Source organism: Pongo abelii, chromosome 5 (genome assembly GCF_028885655.2).
Source record: "Pongo abelii isolate AG06213 chromosome 5, NHGRI_mPonAbe1-v2.0_pri, whole genome shotgun sequence".
In the NCBI taxonomy this organism is placed as follows: Eukaryota; Metazoa; Chordata; class Mammalia; order Primates; family Hominidae; genus Pongo; species Pongo abelii.
The window spans coordinates 161519704-161543656 of record NC_071990.2 but is presented as its reverse complement, the minus strand read 5'-3'; the positions used below and the strand labels follow the sequence as shown (position 1 = coordinate 161543656).

At 48.6% G+C, this 23953-nt stretch overlaps 1 protein-coding gene across 5 annotated transcripts; it reads right to left on the bottom strand.

Moving 5' to 3' along the window:
• Positions 1-1980: 1980 nt before the first annotated feature.
• On the bottom strand, positions 1981-22533 carry PNLDC1 (PARN like ribonuclease domain containing exonuclease 1). 5 transcript variants are annotated; one of them, XM_024247929.3, is made up of 19 exons: positions 22389-22533; positions 21944-22001; positions 21590-21663; positions 19431-19470; positions 18653-18776; positions 18116-18204; positions 16679-16779; positions 13965-14041; positions 13623-13766; positions 12699-12768; positions 11013-11098; positions 9171-9226; positions 6787-6851; positions 6115-6168; positions 5553-5595; positions 4032-4131; positions 3565-3740; positions 3334-3432; positions 1981-2231 (listed from the first exon to the last, which is right to left on the bottom strand). In XM_024247929.3, exons 1-19 carry the CDS (start codon positions 22462-22464, stop codon positions 2168-2170), a joined length of 1596 nt encoding a protein of 531 aa, XP_024103697.2. In that variant the 5' UTR covers positions 22465-22533; the 3' UTR covers positions 1981-2167.
• Between the last annotated feature and the right edge of the window lie 1420 nt (positions 22534-23953).

Below are 23953 nucleotides of genomic sequence, written 5' to 3'. Positions count from 1 at the left end.
CAGGGGAAGAGCTGAGGGCAATCGAGAAGAGAATGACCAGAGACTTGGGGAGAACGTCCAGAGGAGCTGCACCACCCAGGGCCGTGGAGGAGTGAGAGGGAAGCCAGGGGGCCCTAATGACTGGCGTAGGCCCTGGGCACGCAGGGGCGGGAACGATGGAAAGCACGTGCTCGAAAGCTTGGGTGGAGAGAGAAGAGCAGCTGGGCCACAGGGAGAGGGGACAGAGTTAGGGAAGGAGAGAAGAATGGCTGGCTTTTTGCCTTGTTTCGGTTTTATTCATTTAATGATGGGAGGGAGACCTGCAGGTAAAACACAGCCTTGAAGAGCTAGGGGAACGGGGAGAGCACCTTGGGAGAGACTCAGAGCCTGCCTTGTCCCCCCACCGCCACCTAGGCAGGGCAAGAGCTGCTAAGGGCAGGAGGCCCCGAACCACTCAGCATTTCTGAGCAGCACCCTGGTCAGCAGCGCCTGGGCACTGCTCAGAAAGTAAACTTGATCAACAAAGCCTGGCTGTGGCACAGCTTCCAGTTCTTCCAGCTCAGGGCTGCCCTAGGGAACAGCAGGCGTGATGCAGGGCTGTGGGGTCAGCCAGGTCACCATGGACATGAGGACCCTGCCCATAGCACGGTGCACTGAAGGGCATGCAGCAGGTGCCCAGTGAAGACATGCTGAACAGAGAAGAGGTGAATGAACAAAGCCTTATGAAAGTGCTGCGTGCCTCCGACTCCAGGGCTCTGCGGAACAGCTTACAGCACCCGGCGGCCCTGCTCCGCCGCTGGGATGCCAAACAGCCCTCAAGACAGGCAGCTGAGAGGAGCTCGCAAGAGTACTTAAAGCAGGGCTTACCCAAACACAGTCAAGCCCAAAGCCCATGAAAGAAAAGTGGAATTCTCCTCAGCAAAGTTATGTTCAATCAGCCTGGCGTGGTGGCTCATGCCTGTAATCCCAGCACTCTGGGAGGCTGAGGCAGGAGGATGGCCTGAAGCCAGGAGTTCAAGATCAGCCTGGGCAACATAGGGAGACCCCATCACTGCAAAAACAATTGTTTTAGATGAGTCATGTGTGGTGGCACGTACCTGTGGTGCCAGCTACTCGAGAGGCCGATGTGGGAGGATTGCTTGAGTCCTGGAGGTAGAAGCTGCAGCTGCAGTGAGCCACAATTGTGCCACCGCACTGCAACCTGGGCGACAGAGACCCTGTCTCAAAACAAGTTACATTCGATGAAAAACAACAACAACAACAACAAAAAACCCAACACCCTGACACTGCCCTGACAATGCGGTTTGAGCAGATGAGGAAACAGCTGCTGTTCGGAGTGTGGCGTGGCTGGTCGGATCATAAGTCGCAGAGGATCCTGCAGGGCCACTGGGCACCTCACCCCTCAGGAAAGGTGTGTGACCTCTGGAAAAGTAGTTCCCAAACCCTCCTGTGGACAGCTACCACCACTAATGCTTGTTTTTCTAGAGGAAAAATGTCTCCCAGGCTGAATTTAAATCAGCTTTGCAGAGCCCTCAAGTGAAGCTCCAGGTTGAGCAAAGAGCCCAGCCGAGTCTAGATCCCCACAAGGAAAAGTTACTGAGAAAGCTGAGTGTAGTGCAGACCGCTGCGGAGGAGACACAGTGTCCCATTGTGCTGACATCGAAGGTGCACACTGGGGCTGCGGGTCATTGTTTCTAAATGCATGTGGATGTCTTACGGTTTATAACACTTATCAAAAATGTTCCCAGTGCACATGACTTTCCCTCTTCCAAGCTTCACATCCTTCCTTTACTAAACTTAGGAAGGCCATTTCTCAGAACTAAGTCAACAACAGCCAATAATAAGCCATTAGTTTTTCTCCCAGAAATAACGTCACCTTTTCTTCATCTGGTGTCCAGCTCCTAGCACAGTGACCTGCTCATGAGACATTAGCTTAAATCTCGAGGTGCTGACTGCTCCGCCTGCATTTATAGCAAGAAAAGTTCTGACCACATATACAGGTACGATACCCAAGGACTGATTTATCATTGAGAGTGTTGACAGAATTTCACATTCAGGACATAACAGAATTTCTAGAAAAGACCAAACAGATCCATCTGCAAACAGAATCTGATTTACACAAACACACCCAGCACACCTCCCAGAGAGCATGGGGACCTGAGGGTGGCCTCAGGAGGCCTCGCTGCGCTCAGGGACCAGATCTTCCGAGGGTGAACGCGAGAAGGGCCCAGGCAGTCACTATGCCGCAGACTCTGCAAGACAATGACACGTGTCAGTGGCCGGGGCACCCAGCAGGCCGAGAAGCACCGACACAGGCTTGCCCCTCCTCCTTCCCAGCCCCGTGCACTCAGTTGTTCTTTCTCTCTGTCACTCTCCAGATGCCAACACTGAACTTCTGCCTCTCGAGGTTAGGCTGGCTCTGGGATGCAAACCGCAGGTTGAAAGAAAAAGGGTTTGCCTCGGAGCCCAGTGTGCTTCTTCAGCAATGCTGTTTTCTAACGGATGTGGCCCCTAACCCGCAAGCCAGAACCTCACCAAGCTCAACTGACAGCAACTCTGCCTTTCCAGCTGTTCAGGACCCAAACCCTGGATTCGCACTTGATCCTTCTCTGGTCTGTCGCTGACTCCACCCCGCTACCCCTGGCTGCACTGAGCTGTGACCCAGCTGAAGCATCTCCTTCCTGACTGCTCTCACAGCGTCTCGCCTCTACAGTCTACCCCAACATGGAAGACAACCTGAGTTGGGTTATGGACCTTCTTGCTGTAACTTCTGCGATTCCCTCTCTCCTGAGAGAAGCCCACGTCCTCCCTGGGTGGCCCCCACCTGGGGGGCACCGGTTCCTTCTCCTGCATCCCCCTCCTTGCTGTTCTGCTCACGATGGCCTCTCCCCGTGACTCTCCTGGCACCTCCTGACTGGAGGGCTCCGTCCTGCTGTCCCCTCTGCCTGGCTCACTCCAAGTCTCTAATGAGGACCCCCATCAGCTTCTTTGAACTGCAGCCTGCCACCCACTCCTGACCCTTCTCTCTCATCTTTAATAAATACTTGTCACCCAATACATTATAGGGTCCATTTGTTTATCCTGTTTATCTCCCCCAGCACGTGAGCTCCATGAGAGCAGGGATTTTCTGCTTCACTGACGAGGCCCTAGAACTACGATGGTGCCCAGCACAGCAGGTGCTCGACAGACATGGGGCATCACTCAATGACGTTCAGGGCACCACACTCGTCAACAACCCCCTTGGCAACACACACCAGTGAGTGAGCTGTGCTCGAGTCAGACCACGCTGGGATGCTGGGGCCCTGGGCACTCTAGGACCCCAGGACAGGCAGGCAGCCTCAGCCTGTCACTTACTGGAGCAGGCAGTTGACGTTTGGGGAGTGCCTCCAGTAGCGGTACAGGGAGATGCACAGGGTCGGGTGGCCCCGGTACTCCTTCAGGATGTTCCGCGCGCTGCCAAAACAAGTTTGCTGTGGTCAGCCAGGCAGCAGGATGGCGCCGCCTGCTGTGATCAGGCGGGTGGAGTCAGAGAGATACAGGGATGAACACAGGAGGGGTGGGGGACGCGGACTTAGAGGCACCTACTCCTTAAACTTATTGGTCAGGAGTAAGAACTGGCTTCTCGTGAGTCGCCTGACATCAAACTTGCAGAGATTCTGAAACTTATGGTAGACTTGCTGCTCGCTGACCCCAGGCCACCCTTTGACGCTGAGGATGAGGATGGGAGGTCGGATACCGGGATAATCTGGACCAGAAAAATTCTAGAAAACATGCAGAACACAAGAGATTTTCCACAGTTCTTCCTGACTTCTTATCCAGTCCGAAGATCTCAAAAGAAACTAGGAAACGCTCTGCTTGGGGCAGGGAGGGGAAGAGAAGGAAGGATGAGTCCACGTTGGCTTTGGTGGAGAAACATGAGAGGAAAGAAAAACCCAGCTCTCATCTCGGCGACCACTGAAATCCCTCTCACGAGTCCCAGAGAGCACTGGCCACTTCCCAGCGAAGCCTCCGAACTCTGAATGGGGCGAGGGGGCCAAATGAGATCTACTCACGATCTTCGGGACCCCCGCTCGGATGAGGTTCACTTGGTTCACGTAAGGAGCCAGCACGTCAAGGTACTGAGGAAAGGATGACTCGGGCACGGGGTCGATGCTGCAAGGACAGAAAACCCCAAAGCTGTTGGGCACACGGAACTTCATCCATTTCCTCGGCCACAGCCAAGAATCCGGTGACAGAACAGGAGAAGGACACTCCCTCGGACGGCTCTCACTCCCTCCTGCCTTCACAAGTCTTGGGGCTCTGGCTGGGTGCTTCCCCAGCTGGCAAGTCTAAAAGCATTCTCCGTGGCCACACAGAAGAAGAGCTTCCAGACGGTCACCATCTGCTGGTGATGGTTTGGTGAGGGTCCCACTGCTGACAAACAGCAATAGGCTCAGAGAATCAGCGCGAGGCCACTATTCAGAGAAAGCCCCATGCTGTCCCCCCTTGGCATGACATCACCTTTGATTCCAAAAGGGCATCCCCTCATCCCACAGCCTCCTCCCACTGCCAGCGCCCTGCCCGCTCTGTCCAGGGAGCACACACACCTGAGCGCAGGCCCCAGCAAAACCACGGGCCACGCAGACAGGCAGGGAGGGCGTTTAGGCCATGAGGATTAAAAGAAATAAAAGATGTGTGACCCTCGGCACTGAGGTGCTCCACTACTGCTAGCGCCTTCACTGTCCAGCACACACGTACTTACCAGGGGGCCCTTTAACAGTCAAACCACAAGAGAGGGGGTTAGGCTGGCGCATTTAAGAAATAAGCTTCCCATCCATGTGTCACAGAACTTTTGTATTTATAACATCCACTGCTAAAATGGACAAATATAGGCAGTACCCAAGTTAATAGATTATAGTCCAAAAAGATATTTCTACATCAATCCCAAAGCACACATTAGAATTTTGATGGGCTCCTTCACCTGGCTGGCTAAGTCCTACTTAACAAACGTGCATGCCGAGGACGGTGCTGTAGCGTGCATGCTGCTAATGTGTTTCTGGTGCCTATGTACCCAGGGCTGCAGGCATCAAAGATGGTGTTGCCATGGGGAAATGCACTGAAGATTCCAATGTGGGGTTCCACTCATCTCTCCCCAGCCTATGTGCCCCCCAACAGTGGATATGTCATTCATCGACCTGAACACTTTCTCCTCATACCTCACTGTTGCTTACATGGCTATAAAGAAAGCAAGTGAGAGACAATCAAGCACACACCAGGCTGGGAAGGACTGAGACAGGTGTCAGAACCTAAGCCTAACCCCACTGCCTTGGCCTCCTGACATCTGCGGGGATGAGGGGGCCAGGACCCATACAGGCAGGCAGGCAGGCGCAGGGGCGGTAGGAAGGGCTACTCCTGTGGCACAGGGCCATTTGTGGGCTGCTGCCCAGTCAGGGACAAGATTTCTATACCAGTGACACCTCACATTCTCCCTTCTTTGGTAGAACCCTTGGACTGGAGAGGTGTTGGCTTCCAGCAAGGGCTCAATAAATCCTGACCACCAATTGAATAGCAGGATGAAAAGAAAGAACACTTACCGGTGTACCTTCTGTAGAAGCAAGTGTGCCACTTTCAAAAGAACTAGGAAGGAAAAAAGACAGAAATGCAATAGAGCTTATCAAAATGTGCATGCTTATTCTTTATCTCAGCATGTGCAAGCCAATCTGACAATAAATGCAGAATCCAGTATGCAGGGGCATACTGCCAACAAAAAGTGAGTCTCTGCCTGGGTGTGGTGGCTCATGCCTGTAATCCCAGCACCTTGGGAGGCCCAGGCAGGCGGATTGCTTGAACCCAGGAGTTTGAGACCAGCCTGGGCAGCATGGTGAAACCCCATCTCCACAAAAAATACAAAAATTAGCCAGGCGTGGTGGCGTGCACCTGTAGTCCCAGCCAGGCATGGTGGCATGCACCTGTAGTCCCAGCTACTCGGGAAGCTGAGGTGGGAGGATCACTTGAGCCCAGGAGGTAGAGGCTGCAGTGAGCCAAGATCCTCACCACTGTACTCTAGCCTGGGCAACAGTGAGACCCTGTCTCAAAAAAAAAAAAAAAAAAAAAAAAAAAAAGTGAGTTTCCTTTTAAAGGAACCGCAATCCTTACCTGACCCACAGAGGAAGGCATCATACGCAGCTTCGTGGGGGCACTTTGTCTCAACTGAGGCATTTTCCACCAGGAGGAGAGAGAATTGAGCAGTCATTAGAAACACGCCCCATCCTAGCTCACCATCCACAAGCGGCTGCGGCTCATACAACCTCCCCATGGTCCTGCTTACCCTTCTCTGGGCCCACACACCAACTTCACCTTGGTCCTCCCCACGGTGGAGAAAGCCCCAAGATCAGAGCTGCCTTATAGACTAAGGACCACATTAAGGAGGAAATGGACAACTCCCAGGGCTCTTGGATGCATTCTGGGCTCGCTCATTTGGGGCAGGAGTTACATGGAGTAAGTAGAGTGAAGCAAAACCCCACACAAACCTCCCCCTCGCCTGCTGTTCAGGGCAGGGCGGGGCAGGGGAGAGGTGGGGGGGAGGGGGGTGGGGGGGTGGGGACGGGTGCAGGGCAGGGCGGGGCAGGGGAGAGGTGGGGGGGAGGGGGGTGGGGGGGTGGGGACGGGTGCAGGGCAGGGCGGGGCAGGGGGAGAGGTGGGGGGAGGGGAGAGGAGTGGGGGGGGTGGTGGGGAGGGGTGCGGGGGAACCAGGGTCAACGACAAGCTCAGCTGAGCACCTCAGCACTCTGCCGACTGTGCAAGAATTGTGGGCTCACGGGAACGTACCATATTTCTCACACCTGCTTGCGTGAACAATCTCTGGTCCAGAATTCTTGGTGGGATTCAAGTCACTATTAGAAAAGAAAAATAGAATAAAAAACAATTTGCTGAAAGTAATCCCTTCTTGTTTTCCCCCTCAGTCCCTTAAGTTAATATGAATTTTTTAAATGTACTGAGGACTTATCTTTAAGGTGCAAATCTAGGCATGGACAGGTAAGGTCTTGGTAACTGGACAACAGGAAAGGGGAAAGAACAATGGTGCAGGAGGCCCCAGTGGAGTTACTCCAGGCATTTATCAAATGCTTCACTTGAGCCCAGGCACCAAGATAGACAAGATACTGTCTCTGTCCTCCGGAGCTGTCTAGTGGCCTGTCTAGTGACAACTACAGAGACAATTACGCCTGTCTCTTGTAAACGCAAGGCCTGAGGCATGACAGTCACGCCAGGACCCTGCAGGCTTCTGGAGGCAGACAGCACTCATGGAGAGTCCCAAACCACAGGAACCAATGGAGTTCAAGGAATGGGGAGATGGCAGGCATTTTGAGCAGGCAAAGACAGTGAGGAAAAGGAGGAGGTCTGACCCCAGGAGCTGTGAGCTGAGAAGTGGGGCTGAAGCCTTTGTGTGAAGGGAGGGCCAAGAGGGTGGGGAGGAGCCCCTACAACAGGCAGGGGTTTCAGAAACCACAGAAAGACTGATCAGAAAAAAAGAGCCCATTCAAATTCACATTCTAGATCATCACTCAAGGGGCAGTGTGAGGTATGAAGAGGGCAGGCCATAAGGCTGGGACACCACTCAGGGGCTACCACCACAGTTCCATGGTTGGAATGAAAAGACAATGATCCTGAGAATGCAGAGAAAGGAGAGGTCTGAGAGACTTACAGGGTCAAGTCCGTAAAACTTGACTCAATAGGTGTGAGCAATTCAGCTCTGTGACCCCTTCTAGGTCTTGGCTCCAGGACCCGGGTGAATGGAGATGGCGTGTGACAAGGAAACCTTTGCTTCCTTGGTTTTCAATAAGATGTTCTGGAACCTCATGTGCTTAGCCTCGTGACCCCTAACGTTCCCAACTGTAAAACAGGCATCGTCGTCGTCGGTGTGCCATGAGCTGTCCGTTAGGATTGGGATAGTTGTCAATGGCAGCTAAGATTCAACAGACCTGGACTACATGCAAGGAGTTGTTCTAAGTCCTTCCACATCTACAAACTCATTTAATCCTCACAACCACCTTGGAGTTACACACTATTTTCTCATCTCACAGATAGTTAAACTGAGGCACAGAGAGATTAAGTAATTCTCTCAAGGTCACTCACAGAACCAGTGAGTGGCAAAGCTGGGATTTAAACCCAGGAAGCCTGGAATCAGAGCCTGTGCATTTACAACAAAGCTCTCTCCCCTGTTCGCCCTCTCATGCACACACAGCCCCCACTATCACGCCTGGTGCCATCAAGACTTCTGAGTTTGCAGGCACTGGAGTATGCTTGAGGGACAGAGAGGAGGGTCAAGTTGAAGGTGCCCGTAGGTCATGGAGGGTGGGAACATCAAGAAGACAGCTGGTAAACGCAGCATCCTGGATGCTGAGGTCTGGACCGCAGCCGTACACAGCAGCTGGGAGTTGAAGCCCAGCGGGTGGACGAGGCCACACAGGAGCCTGGGAATGAGCAGGAACACGGCTGAGGAGGGGCCCTTGAGAGAAAACTCAGGAGACAGGTAGAGAACACGAACCACAAGGAATGGGTTTAAAAAAATCGCGCACACACACATGCAGAACAGGGTGCCACCCCTGTTCCAAACGCCTCTCGTGCCTCGTCCTGCTTACTGGGGACAGACCGGTGGCTCTGGGTGCCCCTGAGGAGAGCAGAAGTAAAGGAGACAAGGCCCTGCCTGCCGTGGGCTGAGGGAAGAGGAGCGCGGAGAGTTCAGGAGGCTTTGTCATTAAGTTGGGAGAACACTTGTTGATGTGGAAGGAAATGAGAGGGAGACAGAAAGAGGTGGAGACACCCCAGGAAGGGGCAGGTAGGGGTGGGGAGTTGCTGAGCAGGGGTGAAGGTGACGAGTAGGTGGCAGCTCCTCCTGCCTGACCTTGCACAGGGAAGGTGCTCCATTTGCTGGTGACAGAGGCGAGACAATGAAAAAGGGGACAGTAATCGCGCAACTGTTTGAGGGGCAGGGGTTGAGAGATTTCCTGTCTCTGGCTTCTCTCTCTTTGGAAACGAAGGCAAGAGGGTCATCGGAGGAAGGGGTCCATGAAGCAGGAGGAGCTGGAGGAGACCAAGTCCCAAGCAGGCATCACTGTGAATGGTGGGCGCGCCTAGAGAGTCCAAAGGCCTGCGGGGCACAGGGAGGCCACCAAGGCCGCTCCAGCAGTAGCTCCAGGAATCGCCGTCCTCACCTGTTCAGGACTTCATAGACTTTGGAAAGATTCGACACCCTCGGGAAATTCATCTCCTACAATGATGGAAAACAAACCAGAGGAAAACATTTGCGCTTTTGTTTATTCTCCGTTTCAGGCAGTACCAAATGGTCATTAAAACGGCCTGGAAAATGCTCACTCCTACAACCTCCTCTTTCTGTTCAAAGGGTGCAACCATCCTTATTCCTTCGTTAGGATGTCAGGTTACGCAGTATTCCTGGGTTTCCTAGAAGGACTCTCAAAAACCCAGGCTAGAAAAAAACTCTACACACACTATCTCCCTTAGAAAATGTGTTCAACAGATTACCCATAAACACAGGAAAGCAAGGCACTAGGACAAAGGCCAGGGACATACATGTAGCATGCAGGTATTCTAAGGCCTAGAGGGCCTTGGGGCAATGCCCAGTTACTAAACCCTAAAAGTTCATAGTAGCTGGAAATACGCCAACTACAAATAATAACAGCCTCTGGGCAGAGACAGACCACATGCCCCACTCCCATCTGTGTGGCTCCCTTCCTGGATAATTCACTCATAAGGGATCACTCTAAGGCTTCACAAGATTGATCTGATGCCCCCCTTCTCTGTTCCTCAGTTGTTGTTTTTTTTCCCTTGAGACAGGATCTCCCTCTGTTGCCCAGGCTGGAATACAGTGGTGCAATCTCGGCTCACTGCAACCTCCACTTCCCGGGCTTTAAGCGATCCCCTCCCACTTACGCCTCCCAAGTAGCCAGGACTATAGATGTGCACCAACATGCCCAGATAATTTTTGTATTTTTTGTAGAGATGGAGTTTTACCCACATTGCTCAGACTGGTCTCAAACTCCTGGGCTCAAGCCATTCACCCACCTCAGCCTCCCAAAATGCTGGGATTACAGGTGTGAGCCACTGCGCCTGGCTATTCTCAGCTTTGTTTCTAAGCAGCATTTAAACCAGTCAGGTCTCTTTTCTCTACGCATAGTACATAGCCTCAACTCCACAACAGAATCACCGGGGAGAATCACCTAGAGGTCAGACAAGAAGCTGCCAGTGCAGCCTGGCTATCAGTATTCTCAACTTCCCACGTGATTCTAACATGTTGTCAGGACTGAGAACCCATGACTGGAGGGCTCAATAAAGAAGAGGTTTTCTCAAGATTCTTCAGGAGGGAACCCCCTCCCCCCGGTGCTCTGTACACTTGTTGCAAATATTCCTAAGGCATGCATCAAGTTCTAAAATAAGTTGTTCTGTTGTCTGATCTAAATAAGCACAAAAACTCTATACAAATAAGTCAAAATGTGGAAACTGGAGTGAGAGAAAGGGAATAAGTCATATATAAGCTAATACAATGACGCACAGGTGCCAAAATACAAAAGGAAACTGATACTGGTTTGAAGAGAGAAAAGCATTCAAAGAACAACTTTAAAAAACACAAGTGGCAGGCCGGGCGCAGTGGCTCACCCCTGTAATCCCAGCACTTTGGGAGGCCGAGGCGGGTGGATCATGAGGTCAGGAGATCAAGATGATCCTGGCTAACATGGTGAAACCCTGTCTTTCTAAAAATACAAAAAATTAGCAGGGCATGGTGGTGTGCACCTGTAATCCCAGCTATTCAGGAGGCTGAAGCAGGAGAATCGCTTGAACAAGGGAGTCGGAGGTTGCAGTGAGCCAAGATCGCGCCATTGCACTCCAGCCTGGCTTTGAGAGCAAGACTCCCTCTCAAAAGCAAAACAAAACAAAACAAAACAAAACAAAAAACACAAGGAAAAAACCCCACAAGAGAAAACTAAGTGTTACTGGTATGGAAAAAGCAGTTCTTAAACCAAAGCAATTCTATTCATTACCTTCCAGATATCCTTTGTTACGCTCTTGGTATCAATGAGAACAGGAAATAGGCTGTGGATATTCTGCTTAAATTGATCGTAGCTTTCTGAGGGGAAAAACCCAGGTAGTCAAGAGTGAATTTGTTGGCAAAAATGGGAAGGAACATTCTTGAACCTAGCTTGCCACCGGCACTGATTAATAAAGCAAACTGAAACAAAACAGGAATTGAAAACACCATTAATCCTAGCCACTAAAGATTTCTAAACTCAGATCAAGCTGCCATCACCACTTTTAATAGTGAAGGCCGGTTTTCTTATTAAATTCAGGATGCATTCTATTGCCAACCTTAGTTAATGTAGTTTGCGAAGTTCTAGCCGATAGGATAAGACTTAAAAATAGAAGTATTATCAGAAAAGCAGACATGAAATCATTTGTAAATAATTGCTCAGAGAAAAATCCAAGAAAAAAATAAAAAATTATAACTAGTAAAGTGTCCCGATAAAAGAAAATTTACACAAGAACTCAGTTGGTAAAGTTATCAAAGTTATACCTGCATCTAAAGAGGTTTATTGCAAAACACACACACTAAAAACAAAACCCTGTGGTCTCTTCCCGCTACTCTCCCATCTCCTACTCCCCAAAGGTAACCACTTGCAGTTCTTTTCCTTTCAGTATTTATTCCCATCTCTCTAGCACATGCATGGTGCAGTGTTAGACACCTCACTCCTGACCTCCCACCAGCTGAGAGGGTAATGACCCGTCTCATTCCACCTCCACACACATGCCCATATCGCCTCACGCGCATCATTCACAAAAGGCTTTGTGGTGGCTACAATGACTTCTCCTTTCTTGCGCAGCTTTTGTTCCCCCAGCGATTATTTTGTTGTACTTAGTTTTTTGGTGAATGTATATTATTAATTTCACCGCTAATTCTCCAACTCTCTCAATATGCCCAAACTCAGGTGTTTCATCGTTTCTTGGGGAAATGGCTCCTAAAATTTTCTTACCCTTTGTAATTTAGACTAGTGTTCTTTGTACCTTTATTAATTCATTTAATCTCACAACTCTGATATTGGCACTATTATCCCAATCTTACAATTAAGGTAATGTCAACTCACTGGAGACTACACACATAGTGAGTGTGGGATGGATGAGATCACCAAGGCTCGAGTCCCCACTTTACCCACTAGGCTGCACCACTGCATGTTCAATAATGGAATCAACCATGAAACAGCAGGGGACAGCCAGAAGACAGTGTCACATGATATTGAAGCAGCATTTATTAGGTTTTTAACATAAAATAATGCTTTGGGTAAGTGAAAAAAAGCCAAACAAAAATCAAATATATAGTGTAATCAAATATGTAAAAATTCAGGATACTAGCTGATTAAAGGTGACTTCTGACTTCATGCATTTCTGATTTTGCCAAGTTTTATACAATAACTCCGAACAGCTTTAGTAATGGGGAGAGGGGTTATCAATTCAAATTAAAATTTTTTTCCCTTTGACAAAGTCTCCTGGTTTTCCACTCTGGGGAGACAGTAACAAATCAGAGTATAGGCCTCTGCCAGAACTTTCCAGAAACCTGCAGACACTGGGGAGGAATGTGCATTTTAGGAGCTGCCTCAAGGGTACAATTCTGTACCAATCCCTCTGCCAGATGGCAAACCAGCATGAAGGAAGAGAAATGACAGGTTTGCCCCTACCTGGGAGGGGTCTGAAGAACTTCTCATGGAGGTGCAGCAGGTCCATCATCATATTATGTCCCACTAAGGGCTACTTGGAGTAAATCAACAGGTGAGAGAAAATAAAAAAATGTAATCCAGACACTACAGACTAACAGTTTCTTGCAAAAGATATAGCGTTAGAACCCACTGCAATTCTGATCACTTGACAGTTCCATCCTAACCTTCCTTTGCCTCTGTGAAAGGTAGTTCAACCGCTTAAATGCCAACAAAAAGAAAAAAGAAAACAATTCACAAGTAGGAGGCACGTAAGGCAGGGTCTACGCTGGAAACCTATACTGTGAAGCAGGCACTTGCAGTTTCCCCAAGTAGCCTTAGGTCAGTTAGTACTGAAATTCCTGTGTTACGGAAAGGAGCAAAGAAGTCGTACTGTTTCTTATGGATACTCTTGCCCTAAATGAACCTATCATGATTTGGTGAAAGCAAGGTTAGATCCAGGAAGCTAGTTATAAATGAGAAAGAAGGCCAGGTGCAGTGGCTCATGCCTATAATCCCACCATTTTGGGAGGCCAAGGCAGGCAGATTACTTGATCCCAGGAGTTCGAGACCACCCTGGGCAACACTGCGAGATCCCGTCTCTAAAAAAAAAAAAAATTTAGCCAGGTATGGTGGCATGTGCCTGTAGTCCCAGCTACTCGGGAAGCTGAGGTGTGAGTTTCACTTAAGCCTGGGAGGTCAAGGCTGCAGTGAACCATGTTCATGCCACTGCACTCCTTCCTGCCTGGGTGACAGGTGAGACCCTGTCTGAAAGTAAAACATGAAAAAATTCATGAGAAGGAATCACTTATCTTAAAGAATTTTATCTTGTTGAAGTAGCCTTTAGTATCTATGACCAGAAATACTAAAGACTGCCTTTAGGCCAAGAAAAGAGACATGTTTTCCTACCTTCTGGGCTTTCACCAGCATTTGGAAAAAGGCAGAAAAACCCCTTGCTGAGAGAAGAATATTTTCCTTCCAACAGCTCTCTCGGTCACAAGAGGTGTTCTGAAGATACCAACGATGTTGTTTACTCACTTTCTTCACTACCACCTGAAAAGCAGGGACAAATTCCCTGAATCCTGGGTTACTAGGAATGAGGCCAAAAGAAATGGCTCTGCATCTCAAAACAAAAGGAAAGGGGGAAAAACTAGCAGCGTGCAAGATAAAAGCTTTTCAGAGGCCAGATTTGGCCAATTATGAGAGAGAAACGATGGAGCCACTGATGCCCCGTTCTCAGTGAGAACTCACCCCCTCATCTTTCAGCACCGTCCAGATGTTGGGGAGGGCCTGCCTCAGCACCAGTTGGACCTCAAAGGCCTGGAAGCCTGCAGCAGGGAAACACAGGGGCACACAGCACCTAGAACTGTGTGGCATGTTCCCCACAAGAGAAGCCCTGGAGGAGCAGAAGCTGAGATGGAGAGGTCAAGTGGAAAGGCAGCTTGAAGGGTGCCCAAGCCCATGAGCCATGTGGCAGGGCCTGGCCTGTCACGATGGGATCTGAGGCAGCATTCTAAGAGTTTTTTTTAATCTCAGGGCCACTCTTAAGTTGGGGATGCCATAGAGTTTGTGTTTATGTGAGTTACAGCTATTGATATTAAGCATGTTAGAAATTAAAACTCTTACATTTAAAGAAGTTTTTTAAGTAACAAAAACCCATTATACATGAACAAAAATAACACTTATAAAAAACAACTATTTTCTAAAACAAAAACTTAGCGAGAAGAGTGACACTGTTTTACATTTTTGCAAATCTCTAATATTTGGCTGGAATGTTATATCGGCATTTGCATTCAATCTGTTGATATGCTGTGATTGTTGAAACATAAGAAAATCCAGCCTCAAGGCTGGGCGCGGTGGCTCATGCCTGTAATTCCAGCACTTTCCGAGGCTGAGGAGGGCGGATCACCTGAGGTCAAGAGTTCAATCGAGACCAACCTGGCCAACATGGTGAAACCCTGACTCTACTAAAAATACAGAAATTAGCCAGGCATGGTGGCGGGTGCCTGTAATCCCAGCTACTCAGGAGGCTGAGGCAGGAGAATCCCTTGAACCCGGGAGGCCGGAGGTTGCAGTGAGCCAAGATGGTGCCACTGCACCCCAGCTTGGGCAACAGAGTAAGATTCCATCTCAAAAAAAAAAATCCAGCCTCAAGCAGATATGTAGGTGGAAAAGGGAACAGAATTACCAGCCTTATCAAATGACTTTGGATATTCTTTAGAACTGTACCAAACTCAACAAGTGGTAGTTTCTTAAAGATTAATTGCACTGTGGAATCTGAAACCATCATTAATGAGTTTTATTGTACTGCTACATTATAATCCACTGGCCTATCTCATACCTAGACTAGATCTCTTATCCATGAGATAAGATAGTGCACAATAGTAACATTATGTGCTAGTAATCTGGAAAATGCTGGTTGGCAGGGTTATGTAGGTCTCCCAAATGTTTGCACATTTTATTACACAATACCAACAGAAGACATTGGAAAATATGATCACTGATCTCATCAGAAAGGTCGTGGTACTGGGAAGCTGTCAAGCTTACAGTGGCACATGTAAATTCTTCAAAATTCCAGTTTTTGATTGAAAGCTGTAATTTTATCACTAGGAAATACTGCGAGTTATCTTCCTTGAAGTGACAGGCTTTTTTTTTTTTCTTTGAAACAGTCTCGTTGTGTTGCTCAGGGTGGAGTGCAGTGGCGTCATCTTAGCTCACTGCCTTGGCCTCCCAAAATGCTGGGATTATAAGCATGAGCCATTGTACCCGGCCAACAAGCTCTTTTCATTGAGAAAATGATTGTGAAACCTTCAAGTCTAAGCAACCAATCAGTTCTTTCCAGTAAAAATGATATTTCATGGGGCCAGGTGCAGTGGCTCATGCCTGTTATCCCAGCACTTTGGGAGGCCAAGGTGGGAGGATCACCTGAGGTCAAGAGTTCGAGACTAACCTGGCCAACATGGTTAAGCCCCGTCTCTACTAAAAATGCAAAAATTAGCCAGGCAAGGTGGCGGACACCTGTAATCCCAGCTACTCAGGAGGCTGAGGCAGGAGAATCACTTGAACCTGGGAGGCGGAGGTTGCAGTGAGCCGAGATCGTGCCACTGCACTCCAGCCCGGGCAACAAGAACAAAACTGTATCAAAAAAAAAAAAAAAAAAGCAGCTAATTCAGCTCTCAATTCAAAAGACTGCACAAGCACTTTTCCTTGACACAATCACTGTATTTTGGCACACAGCCGAGCAATGTTTTACGCGTATTTTTTACATACCTATATTGACATATATTTAAAAGATGAGTAATCAAAAGATTGAGATTTAATACAAACAAGAATATTACTTTTTCATCAAGGAGGCTGCTAGTAAGATTGGCCTTTCCGTTTTTAACTGAGAGTAAGTGGTAACGAAGAACACGGTATGATGCTCCTGCTTTAATGTGTGCTGAGGTGCCAGCAGCTTTGTCCGACATTGCTTGGGCACCAATGCAAATGGCACAATGACAATAGCAAGTACAGCTGAGGGATACTTGGAAAACCGTTTTGACCTCACATACCCATTGGAAAGGGTCCCAGAGACTCTAGGATCCATAGACCAGCCTCTGAGAGCTGCTAAGCTACGGCGCGTTCACTGTAGCTCCACACCACATGGTGGGGGAAAAGCCTAGAGATTAACAAAAGTCAAGATAATACAGGGCACCCAGGACTGAGATAAAAGGAGTGGCTCAGGAATGGAACTTGACTTTCTCAGCCTTGAAACCCAAAGTATGTTGAAAGCCTTCAACGTGTGAATGCAGGTCAGAGCTTTAACCACAAAGACTACGTATCCGCTGAACAAATGCTGGCATCAGACGCAGTCATGAGGCATTTGGGACCAGGATCCCAAGAAAGGGTGTGTTTCCCCCAACTCCTGGCAGGTGGCAGTGACCTGTCCCGATGCTCCTGCGTTGGGAGGAACAGCCCCTGCCTACCAGTGATCCCAGGAAGAGTCATCCAGTCGCCTTCCTTGGCCAGGTCCAGCCACCGCGTCACTTCGTCAATCACCACCTTGATTTGGTCTTTATCCGGAGAGCTGAAAATGGGCGCATGAAAGTGAACATGTCAGAGAAAAACACATCAGAACCGTGAGACTATGTTAACATGAGAGCAGTTTCTGAACCCTCTGGTTTTCATGTTGCAATCTACAAAGAAAATGGGCCAAAAGAAGACGATTTCTTCTCTGAGGCTCTTATGCAACAGGAAGCCAAACAATCAGAATAGCCCACAACCTTCCATAGGATCCAGGCATACATTCAATCCCCTCCTGCTTCACTAGGATGCATGGAGGAAAAGCTATTGGTATCTAGCCAATACCAAGCATTGCTATCAGGACCGTCTTCTTTATTCAGCTTTCAGGGGTGATAAAGTCTCTATCTGGGACAATCAGGAAAAGACAAGGACTTTGGTAAACACATTGTCTCTTGCGTCAGAAAGAGAACCTAATATCATTTTGAGATAAGGAAAGGCCTTTCTCCAACTCTTGAAAATAAAAGAAGGTTAAAAATTCAACTTGTTTGTCCCCTACAAAAAGCTACATTTTTACATGAAAACCAGCAGGAAAAATACAAAGAGACAAAAATTCCTCCAACATAACAGAATTATCTGGAAGAGATCCTCACTCATCGCATTTCAGATGTTCATTTAATCACCCCTTCCTGATAAAGGCAAAGAGCTTCCATGCCTTGTTCAAACCCACACCTAGCTGACAGCACTTGGCTCCAGGTGAGGGTACCAGCCCCAAGGCCCCCGGTCCGTCTACCCACAATGCTGTTGCTCTCTCTGTGGTCACTCCTGACCCCAGCTCTACAGGAATACAAGGTTTCGGAGACTGGGGCTGGCACAGAGAGCCAAAGTAAAAAGGCAGAGGTCCCGGCCTAGGGGAGCAGGGTCAGGCACGGCAGAGCAGACACAGCCTAACCAAGGCACATCTGAAGTCAGTGCCCAGTATGACTGGCACAGTCAAGGTTGCCCGAGAGATATCCTTGAAAAATCCCTCAGAAGATCACATGGAGGATCAACATAACATCTCACAGCAAGTCCAACAGAACCATTTCTTCCCCTCTAGCACTGGAATGGAATTCTTGTTTGAGTTCCAAATTAGGAGTCAGTTTCTTTTTCTTTTTAAACACTGAAACTCACACTCTACGCAGTGAGAGGTTCATGAGGGAGTGGAACACGATGGAGACAGGTGAAAGCCATTCTCAGTTCGGGCACAGGGAGAGCAGCACCAGCTGCATAGGCAGCTGAAGCCATCCCCGCCAAGCATGGATGGAGGTCACCACACTCCTGGAAAACAGCACGCCCGCCCACGGGAAATGCAGACAACAGCAACAAGGAAACAAAAAGGCACCTGGAGAAACAGGCCATACCTGCGAACTCTCCAGTTCCCAGTCAGGATATCGTGTCTAATTTTCTTCTCCTGTTCTTCATTCATATATGGGATTCCATTTTTGAGAAACTTAAGACAGAAACAGAACAAGGAGACAAGTCAGAGGGATCCTCTGTGCCTGATCTCACGAGGACAGGTAGAAAGGGGAAAGGAGACGGGCTGTATAGGCCAGTTAGTCTAGATCACTTGTAAGACATTCCCAGGCCAGGTGCGGTGGCTCATGCCTATAACCTCAGCACTTTGGGAGGCCGAGGCAGGTGGACTGCTTGAGGGTAGGAGTTCAACACCAGCCTGACCAACATGGTGAAACCCCGTCTCTACTAAAAATACAAAAAGAATTAGCTGGGCGTGGTGGCAGGTGCCTGTAATCCCAGCTACTTGGGAGGCTGAAGCAGGAAAGTCACTTGAACCCGGGAGGCGAAGATTGCACCACTGCACTCCAGCCTGGGCAACAGAGCAAGACTCCATCTCAAAAACAAACAAAAGACAGTCCCATTCCCCTCCTCCAATGCCATACCTTGTTATAGTTGAAGCCATACTGATTCAAAAACTGAACACTGGAAGCCTGGAAAGAGAATTCTGAGTCCAAAATCCCAAACGTTGTAGGGAAGAGATAGAAGTTACATGAATGGGCTGTATACCTATAATAAAACAAACATACAGAGAAAAAGCCACAACCATTTAAAAAACTCTGGCTCCCAGGGCTGACTTCAGGGTGGGCTCTTTCTTTTAGGCAAGAAGAATCTGAGTGTGCCCAAGTGTCTGCTGTGTTTCAGGAGCTATGATTGGCACTGGGGGTGCTAAATGAAAAAAGGCAGAGAGCCTGCCTTCAGGGCCAGGGTCTACCACAGAGACAGCCCCTCCACAAGCCACCCAGGGATGCCAGGTTAGGGCATGCAGGCTGGCACCCTCAACTGCTCATGGTTGGGGGGAGGCATCCTGATAGTTGGGGCATTCTTTCTGCCTACTGTGTCAGGTAGTTTAAATATCACTTTCATTATACCACACTGTGTCAGGTGCTTTTATTAATACAGGTGCACACTGGAGATGATGGAAACAGGGAAAGGAGCACTTAAGGTACAGAGCAAGGCTGGCGGGAAAGGTACTGCTTCCAGAGAGACATCAAAGACAAGCTGTAATCTGCAGAGGGCAGAGCGAGTGGAGGAACAGACATAGGAGAGAATACAGAACATCCAGGGCAAAAGTGATCGGGGCACCTGAGGCAGAATTTGAAGGGGGCAGCTGTGGAACATAGGTGGGAAGCACCTATGTTTGCAGAAGCTCTTGATACGTACTTGTTTGCCTCTCCTTCAATAGCGGAAAACACAGACAATCCTGGAAGAATGACCGTAGAGGGAATGAATGCCAAGGAAAAGCAACCTGAATTTCACTACAAAGACAAAAACAATTCAAACAGTACTTTGCGCCCACAGATACTATGTGGGCTGTACCACAGGATAACATCTTTAATGACAAAAAAGAAAAGACAGACTGGAAGCATGAGAAGTGTCAAATTGTAATTCACACTTAATTTGCTAAAATCTAATTGTGGCCTGTTCTTCAAATACAGAAGTAAATATTAAAGTGACATTCTCATAGTTTTAAAACTAACCACAGAAAATACCAAAAACCATTAAGATTTATATATTTAACTCATTTAAAATGTCTGTTCCACCCCCCTCAAAGAAAACCATAAGCAAAGTAAAAAAAAAAAAAAAAAAAAAAAAAAAAGACTTGAGGCCAGGTGCGGTGGCTTATGCCTGTAATCCCAACACTTTGGGAGACCTAGGCAGGTGGCTCACTTGAGGTCAGGAGTTCGAGACCAGCCTGACCAACATGGTGAAACCCTGTCTCTACTAAAAACACAAAAATTAGCTAGGTGTGGTGGCGCACACCTGTAATCCCAGCTACTCGGGAGGCTGAGGCAGAATTGCTTGGGCCTGGGAGGCGGGGGTGTTGCAGGGAGCCGAGATCGTGCCCCTGCACTCCAGCCTGAGCAACAGAGTAAGACTCTGTCCCCCCTCCCCCCAACCAAAAAAAAAAAAAAAAAAAGGACTTCAAATTTGGGTATAACACTGGAAACATACCTACAACTGTTTCCCATACTTCTCAAAGAGGTCTTATAATTAAAAACAAATGAACAAAAAAACAACCATAACAGAAAAGTAGCAAAGGATCAGGATAGAGAGGAAAACACACACACGTTCAGCATCATTCATAGTAAAAGCAGGGGATGGGCATGGCAGCACTCCCAGCTACTTGAGAAGCTGAGACTGGAGGATCTCCAGAGCCCAAAAGTTTGAGCCCAGCCTGGGCAACACGGCAAAAACCCCATGGTACGGGAGAGGGCACAGACAAACCCAGAAAAGTAAAATCTGGCCCAGGGTCTGTTTCTGTAAATACAATAACATTTTACTGGAATGGAGCCATGCTCATTTGTTCATGTATTATCTACAGCTAATTTCACATTACAAAAGCAGGATTGAGTAGTTGTAAAAGAAACCGCATTACGCAACTGTTAACAGCTCTGTCTTGACCAGCCTGGCCAACATGGTGAAACCCCATCGCTACTAAAAATACAAAAATCAGCCGGGCCGGGTGGCAATTGCCTGTAATCCCAGCTGCTCAGGAGGCTGAGGCAGGAGAATCGCCCCAACCTGGGAGGCGGAGGTTGCGGTGAGCCCACATCACGCTACTGCACTCCAGCCTGGGCAACAAAGCGAGACTCCATCTCAGAAAATAAACTAATAACTAAATCAACAAATAGACCTGTATGAACTGATACAGAAAGATCCCCAAATCCCATCAAGGAAAAAAAAAAGTTTCTGAAACTGAGATGACCTTACAAAAAATTATTTTTGTGTGTAAATTTTCTTAAGAAAAAAAAAAATCACAGGCCAGGTGTGGTTGCTCATGCTTATAATTCCATCACTTTGAGAGGCAGAGGCAGAAAGATTGCTTGAGCCCAGGAAGTCAAGACCAGCCTGGGCAACATGGCGAAAACCCATCTGAACAAAAGATTTAAAAATTAGCTGGGTGTGGTGGTGAGCCTGTAGTCCCAGTTTACTCAGGAGGCTGACCTGCTAGGATCACTTGAGCCCAGGAAGTCTAGGCTGCAGTGAGCTGAGACTATGCTACTGCACTCCAGCCTTGGTGACAGAGCAAGACCTTGTCTCACAAAATAAAACAAAAATCGCACACACACAGTTTTACTTGAAAGAGTAACAGTGAGTGTTCCTTAATACTGACTTATTTAAGCACGGAAACAATGCTGCTAAATTTTGTTTGCTCCGAAGTGTTGATTCCATATGTATAAAATGGCCCAACACAAAACAAGCATACAAAACGATACTCAATATCCTTGAAAAATCTCAGAGCTGTTTTCACAGTAGGAAATCCAAAGACAATAAAAATACCTTTTTGAAAAACTCTAACAGCTGGATATTAAACTCACCAATCTGACAGATTGTAAATTGCTGAACACTCTGACGGGTCTTTAGATACCACTCCGATGGCAAATCAAAAAGACTGTGAACAAACAGGCATCTCATTCCACGAGCAATGACATCCCATCCCGGCACTATGGCCTCCACGGCAGGATCACCACTTGCAACCGGGGAGGATTTTTTCCTTGTTACAACAACTAGGGAACACTACCATCATTTAGTGGACAGAAAGCAAGGTCCTCCAACACGTAGGAGCAAGCCACACAAAACGTCCTGCCCCCCAAATGCCAACAGGCTGCTGGCCAGAAACAATGATGGTCTGGCCAGGATCTTATACAGAGGGGACACAGCTTTAGTTTTACCTGATCTGCTGAGGCCCAGACAGGTTAGAACGAAGGCCCGTGAACTCTATGTCGAGACCTGCCGGGAAGGCAAAAAATACCAGTCCTCGGGTGCAGAACATCGCCAGCACTCCTCATACTGTAGATCTGCAGGCGGCCAAGGCACCCGGGCTCACCTCTGTGCTCAGGAAGCCAGGTGAGGTCAGGAAGGGAAAATGGAGGAACCAAGGCAAGGAGCAGCCAGGCACCTGGGCGCACAGGGCTCTGGTCAACAAGGCACATGGGGCTCCGAGTGTACTTGCTGCTCAAAGTCCCACCGCCCCGGGGCTGGAAAAGGAAGCCCCCTGTCCTTCCCGAGGCCCTCTCTAAGCCCCTATGGCCTGGCAACCGTCCCGCCACCCCCTCCCCAAGCTCGCCCGGGGCCAGGGGCTCTGTCCGGCACAGCCGCGAATCCCAGGCTCCTCACCCACGAAGTCGGCCTCCTGGACGAGCTCCTGCAGCAGAGGGAGGCTCTCCTCGAACTCGTCGGCGCCGACGTCCATGGCCACGCAGCTCCGCCGAGTCGCCCAGAGATATTACGTGCTGCCCACGCGCTTCCGTCGCGCCGCCGGGTCTTAAAGGGCGCACGCGTGGAAACCAGGCAGCGGCCTCCGCCCCACGTGCCCAGCTCCCCCGCGTGGAAACCAGGCAGCGGCCTCCGCCCCACGTGCTCAGCTCCCCTGTGTGCCGCTGGCGTCGCCCACACCTGCCTGCGGGTGTTTTAATTGTACGATTTGCAATTGCAATCAAAGCCTGTTTACCTGGCTCCTCAGCAATTTCTTTGCAGCCCTTAACGTGAGAATGTCATTTACATGGACTTAGAATGTTAAGAGGCGTGGCAGGAGAGGAAGACAGAGTCCCCAGAAAGGGTGAAATCAGAAAAGCGGAGCAGGAACAACACCGGACGCAACTGCAACAAGCAGATCCTTTGCTGCTGCTCACGGTCTTCTAAATCACCTCTTCCCAATTTCTCCATCACTGCCAGTATGTCTGTCCCCATTCCCTCTCCCACGCCCCTGGACATCTTTTTCCTCATTCTGTCGTCCACCTTACCACTGTCTTCACACCTGCAATCAAACTTTGCGAAGCCTCAAGAACTGCCCATTAAATTTAAGGAATCGTTGGTCCCCAGGGATTATCTCGTGCACTCACTCCTTGCAGAAATCCCTACCTACACCATCACTTACATGTGAGCTTAATTTTACTTTTGTTACTGTTTCCAGTGCAACTAGTCCATGGTCTTCCTTACGGTGTCCTCCCTTGAATTCTAGGCTTCTACTTGAACAGCGTTTTGGAACTATGGTCCTCAAAGTGAGGTGCTCAAATCAATCTTTAAGGTTAGCGGAGAAAACATTACCATTATACTTTTTCCTTTTGAGACAGTCTCACTTTGTCACCCAGGCTGGAGTGCAGTGGTGCCATCTCGGCTCTCTGCAATCTCCACCTCCTGAGTTCAAGCAATTCTCCCGCCTCAGCCTCCGGAACACCTGGGATTACAGGCATGCACCACCATGCCAAACTCATTTTTGTTTTTAGTAGAGATAGGGTTAAACCGTATTGGCCAGGCTGGTCTCGAATTCCTGGCCTCAAGTGATCCACCTGCCTCAGCCTCCTAAAGTGCTGGGATTACAGGTGTGAGGCACTGCATCCGATCTTCAATTATACTTTTAAATGCCTCTCTGGGACATTAATTAAGCAAAAGGGGACTGTTAAGCCATTTGATTCTGAAGGCCTCTCAGAACAAATCATACTTCATACAGATTTGTGTTCTATTTAAAATAACACATTGAATACTCAAATTGGCAGAAGTAACATATTTCACTTCTAAACAAACGTGTAATTGGGATATACATTTAAAAAACTGGAAAACAATGCTCTAGAAGCCACCTTAACTGCCTACAGGTTTTTTCTCACATTTATCAAATAGCCAAAAATTAACACCTTAATCAGCTCCTTTCAGAGAACTGCCATGATTCCCATCTACCCAAGCTC

Coding starts and splice junctions, on each gene's coding strand:
- PNLDC1 (XM_024247929.3), bottom strand. CDS start 22,464: ATGGACGTCGGCGCCGACGAGTTCGAGGAGAGCCTCCCTCTGCTGCAG. Junction 16,780..18,115: donor GGGAACTGGAGAGTTCGCAG/GTATGGCCTGTT, acceptor GCCCATTTTCAG/CTCTCCGGATAAAGACCAAA. Junction 5,596..6,114: donor TGCCTTCCTCTGTGGGTCAG/GTAAGGATTGCG, acceptor TTTCCTTCCTAG/TTCTTTTGAAAGTGGCACAC.